This window comes from Stigmatopora nigra, chromosome 22, assembly GCF_051989575.1.
Source record: "Stigmatopora nigra isolate UIUO_SnigA chromosome 22, RoL_Snig_1.1, whole genome shotgun sequence".
In the NCBI taxonomy this organism is placed as follows: Eukaryota; Metazoa; Chordata; class Actinopteri; order Syngnathiformes; family Syngnathidae; genus Stigmatopora; species Stigmatopora nigra.
In genome coordinates, this window is record NC_135529.1 from 4,017,603 (window position 1) to 4,039,946 (window position 22,344).

General features: G+C 38.4%; 1 protein-coding gene across 5 annotated transcripts; it reads right to left on the reverse strand.

The window, feature by feature from the left end:
- Positions 1-750: 750 nt before the first annotated feature.
- Positions 751-21,736, reverse strand: LOC144215764 (E3 ubiquitin-protein ligase Trim36-like). Of its 5 annotated transcripts, XM_077744898.1 has the most exons (15): positions 21,558-21,736; positions 17,631-17,865; positions 15,476-15,541; positions 13,672-13,740; positions 11,794-12,143; positions 11,191-11,337; positions 10,366-10,461; positions 9,688-9,825; positions 9,266-9,381; positions 8,867-8,988; positions 6,890-7,007; positions 6,609-6,805; positions 4,559-4,742; positions 3,902-4,015; positions 751-3,184 (listed from the first exon to the last, which is right to left on the reverse strand). In XM_077744898.1, exons 1-15 carry the CDS (start codon positions 21,618-21,620, stop codon positions 2,839-2,841), a joined length of 2,361 nt encoding a protein of 786 aa, XP_077601024.1. In that variant the 5' UTR covers positions 21,621-21,736; the 3' UTR covers positions 751-2,838. The 5 variants fall into 5 exon arrangements, with proteins under 5 accessions (XP_077601024.1, XP_077601019.1, XP_077601020.1 ...); XM_077744893.1 differs by lacking the exon at positions 13,672-13,740; XM_077744894.1 differs by lacking the exons at positions 13,672-13,740; positions 21,558-21,736 and adding an exon at positions 19,834-20,078.
- Between the last annotated feature and the right edge of the window lie 608 nt (positions 21,737-22,344).

Below are 22,344 nucleotides of genomic sequence, written 5' to 3' on the forward strand. Positions count from 1 at the left end.
GATGTTTTGTCGCCACGTGCAGGTAAACGGATGATGGACAGGTTAGCCTGCCAGTACAATTTCAATCACAATAAGGGAGGATAGATGAAACGCATCTAACAGTCATGATTTCACATAATTTCGACAAGTATAAAATACCTTATTACACGAATAGTCATAGTACATTAGAAATAGATTAATTCCACTCGGGATTGCCATTAAATATTTTAATATCATAGATATACTGGTTCTGTAATATAAACCTTACCTAATATTAATATTGCACTCCTATACAACATGTAATGGCAATATTATTAAGGTGAAAATCATGCATGTAAATAAAAACATAACATTACATAAGATCTTGATATAGCTACACTTTATGCACCATTTAGTACACCTAGAGTAGCTATACCTTCATATTCACAATGTATTAAGTAAAGATGACAAATCTAGTGAAATGTATAAGTCAGATATAGTACATATTCATTTTATAATTGATATTCATGAGCATGTGCTGCCCTGACCAAATATTATTTTTACATACCACTTATCACCATATCACTTTCCTGGAGCCCATCCCTAATTCTTTTATTTAATAAACATTCATACAATTATCCTATAAAAAGGCAAAAATGACACAGATTAACATTTGTTAATCTATCAAAAAAAGAAAAAAATTAACTATAGAAGACAAATCACAGACAAGTTTTTTTTAAGAAAACTGAAACTTTTATTTGATTACATTTTCACATACAAACAAGTGTCCAGCAAATAAATCTCACATGAACGGCACACATACAGTCCATATATCCACCACCTTCATTAATTTCAGAGGAAACAGTTTTTAAAAAGTCAGTACATATCTAATTGACACATTTAATCTAAACCCTCAACATTAACTCGTAACAGTGCATTTAGTGTCAGCAAAGCTAGCGATTCTTCAATCTAAATAGTATTGCACTTTGTTAGGATACATGTGTGATAGAGCCGTGCAGCATGCTAGTTTTGTAGTGATAGCTTGCCTGCAATTTTGGTTAAGAATTCTGCTAAATTCAATTTCAATATCCATAAAAAATAAAACAAGGACATTCCACTTTTGGTTACATTCCCCCAGTGAAAGCTGCCTTGTTTGTCTTTAAATGCGTAGAGGTATTTTTTGGGTGGATCAAGTTTGTTACCTCTATTGAATTAAAAAAAAAAAAACATTTTCATCACGCATGTTTAAATGTCAGTAATTTGATTGTATTTATACGTGACTAAAATCATTATTAAGGTCTAGAAAGTTGCCAATAACTTTAAAATAAAGGGATTGAATTTACAGTAGTCAAAACAAATGGACACAAAACAACCCTGCTCAAGTGTGATATGTAAGTGACTATTTCCAGTGTACACATTATAAACACAGAATATTAGTTGACTAAAAGAGAAGGCATGTTGAAGGCGAACACACTGAAAGTGACGTGAACAAACTTGTGGCTCTTTAAAGTTAACCGAAAAAAAACTTTTTCCAGGCTTGACAGCAAGGAGGTAGGTCGTATTTTTATGCAAAGCACCAGTAGTACGCTAAGTCCTTCTCGAAATAAAAACCAACCATGTTGCTACCTAAAACCGGATTTACCAAACTATCCTTTTCTCATAGTGTAAACGGTTGTGACGCTTATGCCAATGGTGTTTCAAAGGCAGCTAGAGTGCACCAGATTTTTTTTTGTTTCAAGGTGAAAAGTGTAAGTGTGAAGAGATTCTGACACTAAACAAAGAAACGTCAAGATACTAATTGATGGATATAAACGTGCTCATTGGTGATGAAACTACGATGACTTTAACAAAAAAAAGTGCAAAAAGTCATGTTTTTCCAGTGATAAAAAACAAGTGAACAACAGTTATCAAAACAAACCCCAGTGCGCGTGATACAGATAGTGTTCCAAAACAATTGTGCAACTGAGTCAGAGTATTGCTACGTAAAATAAAAATGAACCGAAAGGCACCGAGGCGCTAGTGCTAAAAGATTTACAATTTAGGCTTTCTCCCATCAGGTCCACTATGAAAAAGATTTCATCTTCTAAACTACACAGCCAATCATGTTATTCCACAAATACAGGATTCCAGCTAATAAACATATACTGTACATAAAATATGAATTAAACCAAACCCCTGCTCTGAACCCAGACAATGTAATGTTAAAACCATAGATGTAAAAATTGGACTTGAATTAAAAAGAGACTTAGGTTCAATATTCCACATCCCATTGCCTCTGTACTAAGACCCTAAAAACAAGTGTCATGTTAGTATTGATAACAAATGACAAACACATGGATACCCTACTATAAACCACCTCTAGTCAAAATAAACCCACTGACTAAACTTCTCAGAAAGTCATCTGTTAATCCTAACGTACCAGCTCAGGTTTAATCGTTTTGAGAGTTCATCTGAGGATTAAAAAAAAAAAAAACTATTAACCCAATGCCATATCTAAAGGTCACGAAGCAGCACATATTTCACTATTTGAAACAAACACCCTGTTTGAATCTGCTTTACCAGGCATAGAGGCTACTGGAGAATTAAAAGCATCTTTAAAGCATTTCATGCCCAATTGTCTCATTTGTGTTGATCATAACAAGCGCAGGTATCATAATTTGGATCAAAAAGCTGAAACTAACCTGCCTCTGACCTAGAGGTGTCAATAATTTTTAAAACAGACCGGCCAAAATGTCATATCATACCCTACCATCTCGGAATTTGAACCAACAACCCTAATGCAAGCTACTTTCACAAGTCATAATGACTTAAGAAACCTTCCTGCATCATGCTGGAATATCTCCTAAAAAAGGTGCAAATAGAGATCTCGAACAGTTACTTTCAGAAGACAAGCCTCTTGGCAGTGACAAATTCCTCTAGCTGGATTTTGCCTCCACCCATTAGGCCGAATGCTGGGTACATGGTCCCCGAGCAGTCCACTTGCCTCTCGTATAGGCAGCGCATGTTGTCGGCGTCATAGAAGTAGACGCGACCGGCTTCGTAATCCAGGCACACGCCCAGGCGCTGCGGCATGGGCAGCGTCCGGTTGCCCGGATCGGCCGAAGACGAGGGTGACGATTTGGGGATAAAGAGCTTGCCCATGCCTATGGTAAGGAGCGTAAAGGGCTGGGAAAGGTCGTAGCACGCGTCTTCGCTGCCGCTGTCGTGGCCGCTGTCGTGGTCGTACCTGGATTAAAGAAAATTTGGTTTAGACTTTTACAAACAGAAGGGCTGTTGACAAATGATGTTATTCTGTGAGTCAATAAACAGCAAATTCTTTTCCCAGCCATTTCAAGGGCGTACCATAGAACGTGCAGAAGATTAAATTGTCTTCCACTAGATGGCAGAAGATACAATCATCCTATGCGTCCATTTTTTACCCAACAGAATACGGTAATCCCTGAATTCTTGCACATTGGTGTTCAGAAAAACTCATCTGTTCCCAGCTCTTCTTTGAAAAACATCTGTTGTACTCTCATATTGTTAATTTTAAGAATCTTAAGTGTCAAATGATGTAGCCTAACTAACACATTCTATACGAGGGAAGAGCTAAAAGGTGCATTTACAGTGCCATTTTTCAAATCTACTGTCAATAATCCCAATACACAGAATTGTGTGAATGGAATATGTGCAATTCAAACAAGGTATTTATTTTATTTTGCTTTTCATAAGCAGTCTAAAATAATTTTTGACATATGGCTGAACAATGGCTGTAAGAGGGAAACAAATAAATAAATCATCCATGAGAGGCGAGAAAGGTCGTCTGTCTGAGAATGTAAGCGCTTTACAAGTTAATGCTGCTGCCTCTTACATCATAGGCTTAGCTGGAAGATTCACTGGTAAGAATGTGTCGTGTTAGAGTTAGGTTGCAGAATTTAGAATGTGCAGCAAGGCTGCAATTTACCTTGGGCTGCTAGTGTCTCTTGGGTTGTGAAACCATTCCAGAAGCTTTGTATCCGAGGCCACGCCAACTTTAACCATATAAGAGTGTGACTCCACTTTTAAGGCCCAGTAGTGTCTGCAAAGTAGAACACTCCAAGATTAAGATCAATAGAATACAGAATAAAGTTTAATGGGTTGATGAAACTTTAAAAGTCTTACATTTGTTGACAACACATTTTCAAAAAGACATTTTTCACAAAATAACAGCTGGAGCTACGAGGGAGTTGATGCACAGGATTAATCAAGTATCCATCTGTCAATCTAATTCCATTCACTATAACATCAAACACCATTTCTATATATCCCACCAGATATGCTACAACATTTCAGATGTGTTTAACTCACAAGAACAACAATATATGTAATCAAAAGTGCATTCTATTGCATTATAGTATGGAATTAATATCCAAAAGTATTTTGGTTAAGGAAAAAATGGAAAACTAAGGTCTCGTACAGATTTTTTTTAAAACACAAACAGCCTCTTCCTTACAAAACTTTCTATTCTAAATATTCACCTACTCTTGCAGTTGAGTCCCCAAAAAATGTCAGGTTTATGATAAAGTCCCTCACTTCCACAATAATAAAAAGAGTAAAAGATGTGTGTGTGTTGTTAACATACCTTCCCTGAGTTATGCCCGGGTCACCTATGATGTAGTCCAGGCCAATGTAGCTGCCGGTCTGCACACGATCTGCCGCGAGCAGAAAGGCCACACCAGCAACGCTCTCCACCATATCGCGCCGCTTGTTGAGCATCAGACGCTCCGTGCTGAAGCCACACTTGTCGCTGAACAGGAATTCAAACACTGCATATAAAAGAAGTCACAGAAAATAGTTTAGTCTTTTTTTTTGTTTGTTTTCAATGTTGGTATCGTCAGGACTTTAGACAATTAAAATATTAATAGTTTGCCTATGTAATGTAACATGGATGTTCTATTTTTATGTTTTGCAGCATAATCTTGACTAGGCATATTTTACAGATTGAATATAGAGGGCATGTTGAAAATATATGGATATTTATTACCAAAACATGTTTATATTAATGCATCCAAAAATTCCTAAGCTCACATCTTCCTTTCCACTGCATTTAGACATTTTCCATTAATTCTGTTCATCTGTTCGAAATGGACACACGAGGGTGCTACAACACAACTGACCCACACAACTGGCTTACTACTCAAGTATAATGAAATCATCATGTCCAGCTATTCTCATTTGGATTAAATTAACTTCTATTAATAGACAGTGGGTCAACAGCATGACGTCACAATATGAATGCACCATCTTCACCCAACCATTGTGTGAAGGGTCTCCTCCAGGGAGGAAAAGCTCATTTACGTGCCTGGGAATGAATCCCTTCTCACAATTGGGGCATAATGATTCCCAATGTCTGCTCACGTACTACAGCAAAAATATGTGTATAATTGTATGACTTCAAAGGGAATTTGCTTGTGTTAATTTGGCAAAAAGTGAATGGCAAATGAGTGGAGGTTCACTGTATTACTAAAGCATGAGCTACTTGGTTAACCATATAAAAGGCAACATTGATGTAACCTATGCAATTGGAAATCAAGGATGATTAGGATTCACGAAGTAGACTGCGTGGCCTCTTTCTAGTGGTACCCTTCTGGATAAAATGGCACCATCTAAATATGCCTGGGCGAGAATTCACCCGAGTGATGTTCATTGAACCTTTGGAATTGGCATACTAAGGAGATAATTCACCTTCAGACACAGCATCAATAGGTGCTTCATACTACCCGAGAAAGCCTGCACTTTTCACATTTTTATGCCAAATAGGTCCAAAAAGTTGCTGTGTTTCAAAGGTACTGAAGTCTTAGAAGCCCCTTTCACCCATGCAAGCATTTTTCTACCCCACCCAGTGTTGTAAACCAGGCAGTTGAATGCCATATCGCCTTGGCGTCAACGACACTAAAGATAGCCAGACGGGTGTTGAGTGCTTCCTCAGGCTTCACCCTTGCTTGACATTCTTCCTCGTTACTGATGGTCAGTGAATCCTTTCACAATTTGCAATACACAGGGAGCCAAACCAATGTGTTCGAATGGCTTTTTTTTATTTTGCCACGGCTCTGATTTGGATCATCCTTTCACTGACATTTGCATTCATCCGTTTCCAATTTAGGAATTGATTAAAGATTTAGAAGGCCCTATTACCATCCCACGCTAGTTTATGTGAGCACATTTCTTCAAATAGCTCTCTCCAAAATATACCCAAACCCACACAGACTGTTTTCAGTTGCATGAAAGACAAAAAAAAACATCACCATGGTGATCTGCCAAAACATCATTGTGCCTCATTGCCTCCCTTGTATGACTCAGAATTTAAATAAAAAGCAAAGCATCTGCCATCTTTTTAATCCTTTTTAAGAGCACCATGACAAAGTGGGCTGGCATAGTCACTTAAATCCAGAATATTGTTACTCTGAGGAATATTTGTTTATGACTCGTATTTACCGAGGCCAGGAATTTCTTCAAAATATGCTTAAAATACCACAGCTATTACTCCTGTAATTAGTGATGGTTTCATGCGAATATCCATACTTGTACTTGAACTTTTGAATGCTTTTATTGTCATTATACAAGTATAATGAATTAAGCACTTGTGTCGACTATCTGACAATAATCAAAGTAATACTTATGATGTTCCTTACCAGGTGCAGGGGGTGTGTGGAATGTAACTTCTGGGCTGTAAGGGCTGAAGATGGAGTTCCTGCAAGTGCGGACCCTAAATGTGTACAAGCTGTCAGCGTCCAGTCCACATATAGTAGTGCTGGGACTGTGCGAGCGCTCCATCGTTTGCCAGACGGCATCCTCAGCATCCTCTTTCGACTGATTCGGGCCTCCCAATCTGAAAAAAAGAAATGTTTAGATACAGAATGGACTTTAATGGCTATTGTAAGGATGCATTGGGAAAGTAGGAATGTGTGCCCACCTGCGGTACTCCAGTAAGTGTTGGTCTGTAGGTTGGTGGTCATCAGACAGCCTCCAGAAGATGGTGGCCTCGTTGTAGACTCGACTCTTGGACAGGTCGATCATCGGGGCGTCGGGAACTGGAAGATGGGTAGCAAAGAATTGCATTCAGCAGGAATTCACAAGATTTTTAGCAGATTTTTGTTTGTCTGCTTTTAAGTGGGTAGTTTGAGAAGCCGGAAAAGAATGTTTGTAGCGTGGATTTACACTGCAAGTGACAATTTAAAAATGAAAGTCTAGATCTTGTAGTTGGAACCATCAACATACCTCACCATTTCCTAATGATTTCAGCAAGGATTTTTATCTCAATAGTTAAACGTTTACTATGGAACTTTTTGCTCGAATAAATCAATTGAGAATCCTAAATGGTACTAAATACAGTGCCTGTAATATTAAAATTGCCCAATAGTGACAGTTTGGGGATGGCAAATAGATTTTGGTACCTACCAACATCTTTGTATGTATCACATTTGCCCGCCATGTTCCCACTTGATAAGCAACATTTAATATGTTATGATACATGGATAAAAAAAACTGTAGAGTGATTGACAAATGTCATAAGCACTATAGCACACAGCTTATTTATTCACTAAGACGGATCTATAAAAGCCTTAAATCCTACTTAGTATTGTACCTTGCCCTATAGCGTGAACTGCTTCAAATTGTATGTGCACAAGTGGAACATCTTGTAAAAATACCACCTACTACACTACTACAACTACTTTCATGGCGAAAATCCAAAGATCAACAATCCTTTCAAATTTTTCCCCCACATTCGCTTCCAGTCTGTAACGAAACGGGGCCAGTGGGCCATTAGACGTTTAAGAACTAGAGAAGAAAAGGCTGCAAGCAGACTGAGTGGAAGATAGCCAAGTTTCACTGCAGGGGGGTCCAATTTCGTTCCTTTTCATCGGCCTTTGTTCCCGTAACAGACAGGAAAGAAGACATATTCTTGTTAAATTGGGTGTTCATAGTCCAAATCGAGAGCTCCATAAAGTATGGTTTAATGAAGCCTAAAAGTAGAATGAGCCTAGATTATTTGCAAACTCAATTTACAGATTGATTACAATGTGTTTAGTAGCTTTAAAGGATAAACACTTAAGTGTAAAGTAAGCTTGGAAAAGTTGACGTTGACATTGAAGGAATAATGCAGATGGTTTTAACATTGCTGAAATAGCAAATGCAGTTGAGGTCGGTTTGGCATGTTGCCATTCTACTATTGAGTAGAGGCAGGTCAACAGCTGACAGCTGCCCCTTAATGTCAAAAGAATGACAAGCAGCCTCAGAGTTGGAAATTTCTAGTTTGTTTCAAAACTTCACCTGAAATGATTTGACTGAATTATAAACGCTTCACTGGTACAATATAGATTATGCCTAACTTTAAAGGAAAGTGGGTTAGACAGTGTTAGGTTTATCTAAGAGACAACTGATTCAAAATAGACAGCTTGCACATTAAAAATTAATAAATAAATGCATAATTAATCAATAATTTATTTAGAAATGTCTAAATAAAATGTATTCAATTCAATAAAAATATTCATAATCTCTCATTTGTTTTAGATAATATTTAAATCATGATTAGCCTGTTTAATAAAACAAATGTGGATCTCATTCCATCTCATATAATGACAATAAAAGCATTCAAATTAATTAAGTCAACATAAAGGCATTGATTATAGTTGCATTAATCTGGTAAAACCATTACAGGGCTGTATATTTATTTACATTGTACCATTAAAGTGTGCTAAAAATCAGAGGATAATGAGATAACAAGAGAGGACATGATCCAAAGACATCATGTTCTCACTTGTTTTCTCATTATCCACTGAATTGATCCAGTATTGATCACCATGTCTTATTTAGTCGCTTGTTATCGGCAAGCGCCTGCCTGCTCTTTGCTCCGCCAATCGGTGTTGTGCGTGTCCTTGTGTGAGGTTACCTCCACCAAAGCATAGCTCTTTGAGAAGCATCTCCTCTCTCGATGTGTCCAGCACAAACTCATCAAAGCTGGGGTCGGCTGACGGATGGAAAGTCCTTAGAGACTCGGTGGCCTTCTGAATTCTAAAAAACACACCATGGAATACTGCTGAGCATTTTAGGAATTTTCAAGTTTCTCTTTAAAAAAAAAGAGGATCAAGAATAGGCAACAGTGGACAGTATCATGATCCCGCAAGTGCAAAGGTTCCGGTCTCAGTCAAAGCCGCTAATGGGGATCAATTAGGCAGCTTAAAGTTGCTTACTGCATTTGGTAACATGGCTTCACATGGCTTGCCATGTTTATGTTCTTCAGCAACACAAACACACAAAACATAAGTCACTTAGAGTGTCTGAATTGTACCTGACGTGAAGCTGCTTGGCAGTCTGTACAAAGCAGGACTGGTCTGTTTCTTTGAGTACCTCCTGAGCATAGCCCACAAGGCCACTGTTCTCCAACATACCCTGATACTCTTCCATCTGGATATATAAAAAACACATGACTTAATTTGAGATCAGAATAGGGACATTGGATTGTAAAAAGACACTTGAAGAAAATAGATTTGAAAACATTTTGAAAAAGTACAGTACATATAATCTAAGTCAAGAATAATTATTTAGAAATCATATTAGAAACCAATGCATGAAACTAAAATCAAAAAAAATATAAATTGATCAATAAGAAATTTCAACCATCCTCAAAAAATTAAAAAACAATTAATTTTTCAAAAACAATCAGAAGGAAAATTAGGAGAGAAAAATAATGAAAGTCTTTCCAAAACCTACCTGGGATTTGAGTTGTCCCAAGCGTCTGTTTTGAGATTGCTCAATTGATTTAAGCATCTCTGACTTTTTCTCCTGCAGGATCTCAAATAGCCGGTCAAAGTGCTCATTTGCCTGGCGTTCGGCCAGCTGCCCATTTTCCTTTAAAACAATGGAGAAATATTACAAACTCACTCCAGCACTTTGACTGTGCCAGCCTACATGACATTCAAAGATAACCACACTATATCCTGTCAGACATCATCAAATTGTTCAATTCTATTGTACAATATTGTATATTTTAATGATATACCACCAATGATCAAAAATACAGTTAAATTAATCTGATTGAAAAATTCATCCATGCAGATCCCAGTTTCATCTCAATTACAATCCATTTACTGTAAATTGTTTTCATGGTAGCTAAGCATTTGTTAGAACAAAAGTTGCAACTGTTGTTGTGGTTGTTGTCTTGAAACAACAGCTGTGGCTCTTTAAAAACTCCACCCAGGGTGTCAGGATAAACAGGCTCAAACTGTGACGTGAATTAGAGGAACCCAACGTGCACTTTCCTTCTTTGTGTGGCTCACCTAATGAACCTGATTGCACTTAATACATACAGCATCTCAAGAGACACTGGTTTAGACTCAACTGACAGGTTTTCAAACAAGCCACCCACACGCTTTGCTCACATTAACGTACCTCTGTCTGACTGACGAGCTGTTCCAGTCCAGTAATTTGAGTCTTTACTTGGTCCTCTTTGCTGATTAAGTAATGGATACTCTTAGCCAGCTTCTCCTGTGAGAAAATGAATTGAGACGATTCAGTGAATTTTCAGGAGACTTATGTACACAGACAGTGACACAGCATTTTCTAACAAACAATTCTCCATCTATTATTGTCCAATATCTGAATATTACGGACAGATGTGTCTATATGGCACACACGGACAAGACGAATTACTGCCCCAGTGACTGAAACCTGAAACAGGGCCAACTGATACGCATTATTCACAGTTTGACAACACAAAAGACCCACAGTGATGGGGAACAAATGCTTGCATCCAATATTAACATGCCTGCACTCAGCTGATAGAATTTCACAAAGATTCTGTCCACACAGAAAGTCTAAACCCACGGTGTGTTTCAAGCACTGTACTGTTCAATGTCCATTAGCTGAATCAAGGTTCACGTTTCAATCCCCTACTATCTATATTCTCGATTTTTAAGTCGCCTCAAAGAAAAGGGCCCATTGTATCAAATGCAGAGAGACATTGCAACACCACCCTTTCTTTCTACACATTATGTGCTTGGTATTTTTTTGCATTCACAGATGTTTACAATGGTCTTTAATAGGTTTAAAGCTTATCAGCTGAGTATTACTACTCATGTTCCCCCACCTCTGATGTTAAACCATTAAACCTGTCCTCCAGGTTCTTTGTGTCAAATTATTTGAAGTGACGCTACCCACACAGAAAAGGGAAGAGACTGTTTATTTGACGCCGAGTTGTGTATGAGAGCACATTACCTTTAGGATCTTGTAGGCATTGCTCATGGAAGTGACCCTGTGGTTAGCGTGGGTTCCTCCCAACTTGCAAAGGTGGCACACAGGCCGCCGGCACACCTCGCAGTACATGTTAACCTTTTCCATCTCGTGCTCAGGGCACATCAGCACCTGTGACAATATATATACAAAAGTGAAGTGAAAACAGGAAGAAGTTGATGACTTCATGAAAATATTCCGACAAGTTTCCTGATCCTGATTTCTTAAAATAGAAAATGAATTCAGCATTTAATAAACAAAAGGGGAAGCAATTTTAGGCACCCAGTTTGCTTTGAGTAGAATGTCTAGGGTAAACAAGCATTTAAATGTGTACAAACAAATCACAAAAGGCACAAACTGACATTCATGTAAATATAAAACTTAACTTTTCCTTGACATCCAAACTAATCTCTCAGTCAGGATACATCACTTCACCATACCGCCTTTTAAACTTTGCCCTTTGGCACTATTTTGTGGCAACCTAATGCATTAAAGAACTATCACAAGAAAATGAAAGGACGTGCATTTTGACTAAATATAATTTCCAACTTACTAACATTTTAATTAAAAATATATGACAGAACTTGCCTTTGGTCTAAAGTTGGTGGTTGGCCCCACATACTCATGTTGTGCCTTGGGTGTGCCCCAGGGATGGTGAGTCTTGAAGCACTCATTGCAGTAGCTGACCTTGCAGTCCATGCAGCTCTTGGTGGCTTCTTGTTGCTGCTGCGGTGGTTTGCAGATGTTGCACATGATGGCGACGGCAGCACGGGCCGCTTGACGGTAACGCTCCACGATGCTCTCCAGAGTGAAGTTGCGGAAAAGCATGCTGATGCCGCGCTCGCCCAGGTCGATGTCGTGCTGGCATCCCGGACAAGCGATAGTGGTGACCCGAGGTGTTACGGATCCTCGGCGCCAGCCCGGTGAAGCAATGGATCCTGGGAGAGAGGAAGGACATTGAATGAGTAAACATCATGAGGAGCTTTACATGTCAAGTCCTAATCGTTTGTTTAGCATTTTGTCTGAGGCCCTAAATGTGAATACTGTCTTCCCCTCAAATAAGAGCCAAATAAAAATGATATCCTAAGAGAAATATTTGGAAGTCACAGTGACCACGTAAACTGAGTCATAAAGCCCACCCTTACACAGTGGTCAATGTTACAATACTATGATGGTTGTCTTTAAGGATTTTTGAAGGCATTTGAAAAATCTAAATATAATACTGTTGTAATACGATTAATTGATTTATTTACATTAGATTTTAATTGTTAATTTTATTTTACGCCCCCCAAAAAATCCTTTGAAATTATTCAATAATTATGAATAAATTCGCAAAAATAAAATGAGCTTTGTAAATGAGGGAGTGCAATATAAAATAGCCTTTCATTTTATGGTTGTAGTCAGCATTTCAAAATACAATCATAAGAAAACACTACAATATCGATCACAAATAGGGCCTCAGCATATAGTCTCTTTAACTTTGTACTTTAGATATCCCCAGTAACTATCGACTACTACTCCCGATGGATATGGATGCATCTAATATTGAAGCACAACACAATGCATCAAATCAAGCAGTTGTCAGTCATGGATCCGGAAGGAGTAACCACCTTTGGACCACGTTGGTTTGTCTGGGAGAACAACCAAATGCGATCAGGTAAAGTAACCCTTGCGATTCATTCAACATTCACAACAGTGGTATACAGAAAGTGCTGAGAGTGAGCTGGACTAGAGAACAATTTTGAAATCCGCTAAAAGTGTTTACATTTGGAGTAAATTGCTTCCACTCAATTAACAGTGCACCAACAGTACATTTAACTTTCACTTATGGGACAATCAAGGTTGTAACTTATAAAAAAAAAATCAACTGTAAAGTCAATACAGTTTGTATTGGGTGACAAATAAAATTCCTTGGCGAAGACATTTTCAACTCCATTTTCATGTGATGATAAATGGCAAGTGATGTTTCGTATTTTAGTCCAATTTTGCAAATACTTAAGCTCTATTGTCAAGTATCTTCAAATTGATTCCAGTAATTTCAAAACTTTGGGTTCTGTAAAAATAAGTCACTTGAATGTTCACTGTACAGTTAAAAAAATGAATGAGAATTTCCTGTATTTGCTATAGGAGAACTTCATAAAAAGACAACCATCATAATGAAAGGATTGTCACCCACAGTTTCGAATAATCCGTCCATTTGACACATCAACACTTACTGCATTTCCACATACGCAACAAGTCCATACTCAAATGACCCCGCCCCCCACCCCACAATACTTTACTTGTTACAGATGTAGCAGCATCTGAACAAGTGAGGTGCATACACAGCACAGACACTAAAGCAGTGAGGGCGGAGGCAAAAAGAAAAAATGACACACTATGAACACACAAAACGCCAGCAAACTGGTGACAATTCTGCAAACACAAATTTAAAAAATAAAAACATTGACAAAAATATTGCTTCACGTTTTTGGGGCACAGGAGAAGTGAGGAGTGCTGGATTTATCTCAGTAATTCCACTTCTTTTCCGAGGACCTGAAAATTCAATCAAACACTCCTCAGGTGAGGAAAAGACACTAGGAAAGGGGGGAGTGGGGTAACGCAGTGGGGAAGAGCAACAAATGTGTGAAGTACAGTATGTATATTCGGTGTGCAGATATTTGGTGATAGGTGAGAAAGGCGATAAAGCATGATTGTTTGAGACTTCTGGACTACTATGCAAGCGCTAATCATGACAAACTCAATATGACGATGAGCATGAGCTTCTATACGTCAACTAATCTGGCCCTGCAGCGGCAGTGCGAGGGATGAATCCAATGTTTTTCCAATGACATGTTAGTCAAATTTACAAAAAGAAACTTTTTCCAACATGACTATTCTCAATATAGAAAGGCATGGAGTAATTTTGGAAAGTTCTTACTCAATTTTCATACTAACATCTGTTTAAGCATGGGTGTAGTTCGACTTTTCCTTGGTGACATCATGTTCCCCAGACATAAAATTGGACACTGACAAGGCCCCATTATATTTTGTTTGGAGTCAATTTTCAAGATGAGCATACAACACAATGCAACCTCCATGTAAACTTTGACTTTTGTGTCCAATTGCCTAACGCTAGAGTATTTTACTTTCAGTACTACTGAAGTCAAATGAAAAAGAATTGCCTGGTTCAATTCCAACTGGCAATAAAATATTCCTCTTTGCCATGCAGTTTTGTGAAGACATTTGAGACCGTTTTGGATGATTTAGGGCTGTGGATAATTTGAATTGAGTTCACAATGACCTCTCATTTGTATATCATTAAACCGAGACGACACCTAACAATGCTGTCAGGAACCTATCTCGGGGAGGGCTGGGGGCTTCTACTAGGCCCTGCATAAAGTGGGTGTGGTCGGGTGAGGGTCTGGCTTTGGGTTGATGCTAAATGGAGCGAACCAAAGACCCTGAAGGCACCCCAGTCTCCAAAAGAAATAACCTGGGCAAGCCCAAACAGCATCTATGTGTTGGAGTTTAGGTTCCTTTGTTTCAAAGTACTATTGTTTTTAAGGAAGGATTTTGATTGGTCATTTTAAGTAAATGACAGGATAGAAGATGTTGGCATTGAAAGCAGGAAATGATTTTTACAAGTTTTACCCTGATCTCAAACTACTACTTGATCTCCAAGGGGACAGAGAAACTTAGTAATGGCTTCTAAGTTGTACTTGCTAGGCAGTTGTCAGCAATTGTGGCACGCAGCACGGCCACCTATACAAGTACAGTGAAATATTAGCAACCGTGACTAACGACTTTTCAAGTTTACGAGGTTGGCATTTTCCCCAGGGTTATTAAGCAGCCATATTTCTTGAGCAAGAGCATTTACAGATTTGTCTGTTTCTTTTTTTGTCGAATAAGAAACATGCATGGAAATTTTGCAGCAAAAAAACCCAGATTATAACAGAACATGGTATAGTTGATCATTAATTTAAAAATTAAGATGGAAACGCAACCCAAGTAGTAAGAATCTGGACACGAGGGAGGAAAAAAAAAAATACTTTTTTGGGAGTAAATTGGAGAGTATAATATTCTATTGCCCAAAACATAGGCACTACTTCAGTGTAAGATAATGCACTCAATAATACAATAACTTGACATCACATAAAAATGTATTAAAGTCCCATCTACTGTGTTTGCTGTTGTGTTTGGTAGGCTTAAAAAAGGGTGGGCAGTAGCGGAGAAATAGCACTCAAGCTAGGGTTTCACAAAGAGGGTCCGCTGGCGACACTGTACTCACTACTACAGCTACTCAACAGCCGGAGGCCGCTTCTACCTCGACTTCCGAGCGACCTTCGCACTGAGGCTGCAAGTAATCAACAAAAGAGATGACAATAAAATATGAAACCAACATGAATGCGTGACTTAATTAATCATGAAAACAGTCAGTGACAAGCAGGCGGTAAAGAAAGAAACATCAGAGAGTGTAATGTAGGTGAGAGTGGAACACAAAAACATTTCTGAATAAGGAGTATAAAGAGAATTCCCGACATTTCCTTGGCAGTCTGTGTGCCTGGAGAGTATTTGCAGGGCTTACTTTTTTTCCAAATGTTCTTATTCTAATAAGAATGAAATTGTGGTGAGAGAGGGGAGGCATTTGTTTTGGCACAGCGATGCCTGTCCCAGTTGTCCACTGATTATTAATAAACAGCCGGCAAGTCTTCTTCTATTCTTCACCTTCAACTAATCCCTCATTCATTCCTAACGGGACAGTCTGCGTCGCTATGGCAACCGACCATTGGAGGTGCTGGCCAACATATTCTGTGCAAGCTTGTAAATTGTAAACAAGATGAACTAGGAGTTTTTGTAATCATCTTATAAAACTTAAAGAATGCTGCAATTTATAATCCTTAATAGAATGCATACAGCTTTCTAATGCTGAAAATGAATGCATTTGTTCATAGTTTACATACATATATATGGGAGTTGTCTGAATGTTTCAGCCTGAGGAGAGATTTGCTTATTCAAAGGTGGAGGTTTGGGTTTCCTGTGTCCACATTTTGGATATAGTAAACTTATTCAGTTTGAGTTGAAGACTGTGCCCAAGATTTTTTTTTTTTTTTTTTAAGTTTGGTTTATTTTTTTAACACCGTCCAGAAGAGGACCTTTCATTGCCATAGCAACCACTTGCAGTTTGGGCTCAGTGTTATTGACTGAGGGGCTCCAGTCAAGTGAAGACTGGAGCAGAAATACACGGATAAGCAAACACGGGCAAGTGTTTTATTCCCTAACCTTGTAAATTTGGGGGAAAATATCATGTTATATTTTCCACTTAATAGGTAAAGTAAAAAAAAAAGTTTGATTGTGTAAACTACTTGCAACAAACTTGAACTTGAGCTGACCAAAACTCAGTAGACATGACTTATAAAAGTGACTCCAATGTAGGAAAATAGGCAGGATTTTCAGAAGAAAGGCATCTGTGCCACACTATCCTTAAATCATTTGTATTCATTAATATAGGACAAGAGGGAGGAGGGATGCACAACAAACTAAAGCTTGGCCCACTTTGAGCTGGGCCCTTTGTCTTGCTTCTTGGATGGTGGAACCTCTGAAGTCTAAGACTTCGGAAATTGACCCACATTTTCGAGAAAAACATGTCCTCCAAAGTCACTCAAACATCAACTACCACACGTTTACCTCAAATTAAAGCATTCATGTTTTGTTTTGTTTATTGTTTTGTGACACTCGTAACAAAAGGCAAACTGCTCAAGGGAAATAACAAAGTAAAAGAGGAAATAGCGTGAGATAGGCAGACGCTCAGTCAGGGTTTGTACCCTCAGCCTTCTGTAACATTTGGATTACCTTGCTCTATATTAAATTTTGCACAGTTTTTAAAGATTTTAAATTGCTTGGCCTTATGCGATCTTAAAAGGTTTTACATTTCCATTAAGCAGCATTCATTTAAGTTCCTCCATGTTATCCATTTTAATTCATGTTTACTGCAGGTATTATAGGTTTCTTTAAAGTTTCTTAAGTTGCATCATTCTAGTAAGTGCTTTCCAAGTTACTTTATAAAACTTCAACTTTCATCATGGTACTTTGAATAATTTTTTACATGACCTCATTTTACTTTTTATTAGAGTACTTTAAAGAAATTTTGATGATTTCTTTCTAAATACATGGTCTAAGACGATAAGTGCTGAAAAAAACGGGAAAAAAGCTACTGTTGAGTCATTTTGATCTCTTCTAAATTCAACTTACCAAGTTTTACATTTTAACATTTGTTAGATTTAAGTGCAAGTATTGTGTTTGACTGTATATTTCCAGTCTGACTGAATTCATATTTTTCTAATAATAGGGAAAAAAATCATTTGAATTTCTTTGTAAATTCATGGGTACTACTGTGTCTTCATCTATTTTCTTATCCATTACCAAAAATCTGGTATAGCACTAACCTGATCGCACCAACTTGTCTAGCTTCTCCATGGAAGGCGACGGCACACGGGATCTGGGACTGCCCGGCAACGAACATTCGGAGTTACCGTCCAAGGAATCGTCATAGTTTAGCATGAGAAGCTCTCGGACACATTTGTGACACACGCTATGCTGACACGGCAGGATGAGTGGATGTGTGAAGAGTTCTTTGCAGATGGGGCAGATCAGCTCACGCTCAATGTTCTTGATGGGAACCTGCAGGGAGCAAAGCAGTTAGCCATTTTTTTTTACCAAACAGAGGATGGAATGTTCACCACACTGCCTTTATATACTAGAGAAATTTTCCTGAAGTCCACCATATAGTAGAAACATTATGGCTATCTTTCCGGCATACAGACATTTTAGCCCGTTGTATTATGTACATTATAGTTTATACCCACAAAGCGCTTAAATACACAACCAACGCTGCAAGAAAGTTTCTTTGAGAAAGCCAAACTAAGATTTTCAAAGTCAAAATACATGAAAATGTGCTTTTTTGTCATTTCAACACTTAAAGTACAAAGAGTCTATGCAACAGTATGCATGAACAAGGGAGTGTATTGAGAAAAATGTACATTTTGGCTTGCATGTTTGCGAAGAGTCATATGCACCATCATAGGAGCCACATATGGCTCTAGAGCAGTGGTTTTCAAAGTGGGCGGTACCGCCCCCCGGGGGGCGGTGTGAACTTTCAGGGGGGCGCTGACGAATAAACAGGCGAATGGGGGGCGTTGAAATAGTGAAGGGGGCGATGGAGCAATTACAGTAAAATGTGACGTTGGTGTTTGTAGAAAGACCGGAAAAATTGATTGTCTGTAATAAAAAGTCGACAAAAAACAAGCTTTATTGAAACAAGAAACGTTGTCTGCTCGAGCGCTCACGAGCAGCGCGCATATACCGTATATCACTAATTGTCGCGAGTTTATCGTCGATGCAGGCGACTGGGGAAACCACCACCATCCAGTCAGCCGCAGAGGAGCACACAATAGCGCGCCGGCAACGCTTAACCACAGACGTATGCGCACAGCGACCGGCTTAATGCATCAGCTATCAATTTTTATGATTCGAGGTGAACTGCGCATTGGTCTATTAAAAGAAACGAAATTAGCGAATAATATCTGAGGCGCCTGTCTTCTATTTATTTAAGCTTCGTTCGTTGGAAAGGGGTAAAGAGGGGGGCGTTGGCATTTTGGCCCGGCGGTGAAGGGGGCGGTGGCCAAAAAAGTTTGAAAATCACTGCTCTAGAGCAATACGTTCAATACCCCTGATCTACAGTATTGCTTAACCTAGGTGTCTTGGGGGTGCTGGAGCTTATCCCAGTTAACCATGGGTATGAGGCATGCATGATGCAGCTGGAACTGGTTGCCAGCCAATTACACTGCACCCTGGAAGCCACAGGATTGAACTATTGATCACAGATCTCTGAGGCGCATGTGCAAACCACTGTACGGCAGAGCACATGATCCACAATAAAACAGTAAAACAATCAACAAACAATGAACCAACTGACACATTTTACAGTCTTTTTGTTGTTTGACAGTTACAGGTGATCCTTTGATCATCAAAGTGCCTGGTTTCACTCATCAAAGACACAAATTCCAATAGTAAGCAAAAAAACGGGAAACCTTCAATTAAAATACATACTCAAAGAAAAAACTGTTCTGTAGTCCAATTTTCATGTAACTTATTGTAACAAATACCACAGGCTTTGCACTGATTAACCTTCTCATCCGCAGAGTAAAGTTTGTCTAAATTTTAACGACATATTTTGGGCCAGTTTGCAGGCACAATGATGTTTATTGGTTGATCAGATTTACAAGCAAACACAGTTTAAGAGAAAGTATTTTATATGCTATCACAGGTGTGACCTTATTGGCAAGCATTAAGCACACTTGTTGGCCATTGTGATGTTTTCTAGTCATTTGCGTGGTTCTCACACATTATATAAGGAAGGATTAAATCCAGCGGCTAAAGGATAGCTCACGTTTACGAGGTAGACGGCTATTTTAATCTCAAAAAGAAAAGGCGACTCTTGAAGATAATCTTAATTAAGATCTAAATGATTTCAAACAAATAAACGCCTTCAATTCGCATGATCTTATTATGCCATTGAAAGCAGCGCTTCAGCGTAGTGAAAAGTCCGATTTTCAACAAATGTAACAAACTTTTCCCCGATTTACTTACCGCGTGAGTGCTACTGCGCCGCATCTCCACAGTCATGGCGAAGGGTCTGAATTTCACTGATCAAGTTGAATTAAAATAACTAAATAGAACAACTTTCTCTTGATCCCTGATACAAACGGCGTGTGAGTGTGAAAGGCAGCAGGAGAGTACAAAAAAGCCGTGTGAACATTCGATGACGCGGCTGAATGAGCAGAAGAAATAGTATACCCGAGTTTACTGTGGCCGTGAAGGCACCACGCGAGGAAAGGGAGGGGGGAGAGGAGGGGACATCTCCATGGGAACCACCGTTGCTTTCAAGAGCATCTCGTAAAAGAAAAGAGCTAGTGCATTAATCTATCACATCGCTCATTCCGCCGTATTTATATTTCTTTATATATTCAAACGAACACGGTTTTGTGTGTATAATGGGGTCTAGTGAGTCCATACGTTGAATAGTAGTAAAACAAGTTTATAGACACTGCGAGTTAACGTCTTTGAGTGAACTCAATGTAATAGACAAGAGCTAATGTCGAGGTCAGGGGGTAGGGAACATATGGCTCGTGGGCCATATTTGGCTCTTTAGATTGGGTGCATATGACTCTCCTCTAACCTGTGAGGTAAAATATGTAAATCACTGTGGAGAAAGGTGAAATAATAGTATAACAGTGTAAACGTTGGAGTGCAAAACTGTTTTGACAGGAGCACAATAAAACCTGAATTTTGTGAGTTGTGTGATTAAGTAAGTGCAGTACTGCACTTTTATCAATTTCTTATGTGCACTCACTCATTGTAAATGATACAAAATGTACTTGAAGTGGGAAGGCCAAACTCATTATCGGCCATTTACAACAATCTCTTAAATTGGCTGTAGATGCTCATTTTTCAGTGTCACTGGATGTCACGTCTTTTATTCATTTATTTTTGATAGTGGTTTCACTCAAATAATGACAATCACAAGATGAGAACAAGAGCAATATGAGTGTGCAGCGTCATCACTCTTCCTTATTAACCACAATGATAAACACCTCTCAGTAACCAAGTGTCCCTGACACACAGCACAGCTGCTCCCATATGTGCCACACACTATATACACTACTACTATACACAATCAACTCCAGTGTGCTTCCTACCTCCAGCACATTGGAATTAGTGCTAGACAGTGTTAGATTTTTTCATAAACAGTTTTAAAAAATGAGAACATCTCCGACTATGATGCAGTACCTTAAATCCACCTTAAATCAAGCTAAACCTGAGCTAAATGAGTGATTATTTTATTTAATCAATCAATTACTTTGTATTAATATTTATTAATATAAACAACATTAATAAATCAATTATTTTCTTTCTTTATTCATGTATTTATTAACTTATGTATTACCTATTTATCTATGTCTAAAATGTCTTTTCCTGTGTCTGTATTCTGATCATCTTGGTCCTATGTAATCTAATCTTATCTAATTATCATTTTGACAGAATATTTGCTGATTTTATCGTCCATTCACATCTAGACTAATCATTATGAGTCTGACATAAACCAGCCATCCTTCATAATCAATGGGGAAAAATGCAACTATACATCTCATATCGTCAAAGTGGAAGTCTATTGTACATCATCGGTCCTACTAAAATGATCATAAATCATCTGGATGTGAGCCAAACCGCGCCGGTCATGCTTGAAGACGCTCGGGAGCCTGACGACTTGACAGCCGGCTGCCAGCGCTCCCATCACCGTTAGTGCGACTCACCTCGCCCCGCTCGATGCGCTCCACAATGCTGGCGAACTCCGTCATGTCCTCAGAGTCCGACATGGCTGCGAATTGATGTGGAAGATAAATGATGAAAAATGATGAAAAGGATGATGCAAGCGAGAATGCTATATGAAATATTACACACGCACGCACATGCACAACAGCTGTGCTTTAGATCAACATGAATCACTCCCTCCTTATTTGTGTGTAACAGAGCATGCGCAGAACATAGGGCAAAAATTGGGCTTTTTTTTTAAATATACTATACGCAGTCATTTTTTGTGTAGAGCATATTTCACACTAAATCCTGCATAGATGCTGCACCCAAGTGGAGATGTCTCCTTTGTCAGAGCCCCTTTCACATTTCAATGAATGGATCTATTCATAGATATAAATTTATTATCTGCAGGTTTTAGAAGATTAATGTGAAAGAACAAAGAGGATGGTGATTCTCTTGGTTGATGCTATTACATTTAGTTGTTTATTTTCAGAAAATTGAATCACTAACTATATGCAAAGACCAGTTCCACTTATGATTTGCTAATTATGTTTAACCGATATTTAATTGGATACACTATAAAGACAAAATATTTCATGGACACACTGATTGACATTATTGTTCAGGGAAACAATCATTAACATTAGCAACATGTTCCAAAAATATTAAATTAGTTTTATTATAATTAAAAAAAATCCTATCAATGTTTTGGAAGTGACAACATTAATTCTTAATGAAAATTTGCATATTGAATAATTTCCCATTTCTGCTTGATGTGATTCAGCT

Bases quoted from the DNA above. Each gene is read 5' to 3' on its own strand.
- LOC144215764 (XM_077744898.1), bottom strand. From the start codon at position 21,620: ATGTCGGACTCTGAGGACATGACGGAGTTCGCCAGCATTGTGGAGCGC. The intron at 6,806-6,889 runs GTGGGCACACAT...TCTTTTTTTCAG, and splicing joins CACTTACTGGAGTACCGCAG to ATTGGGAGGCCCGAATCAGT. The intron at 4,743-6,608 runs GTAAGGAACATC...TTTTATATGCAG, and splicing joins CCACACACCCCCTGCACCTG to TGTTTGAATTCCTGTTCAGC.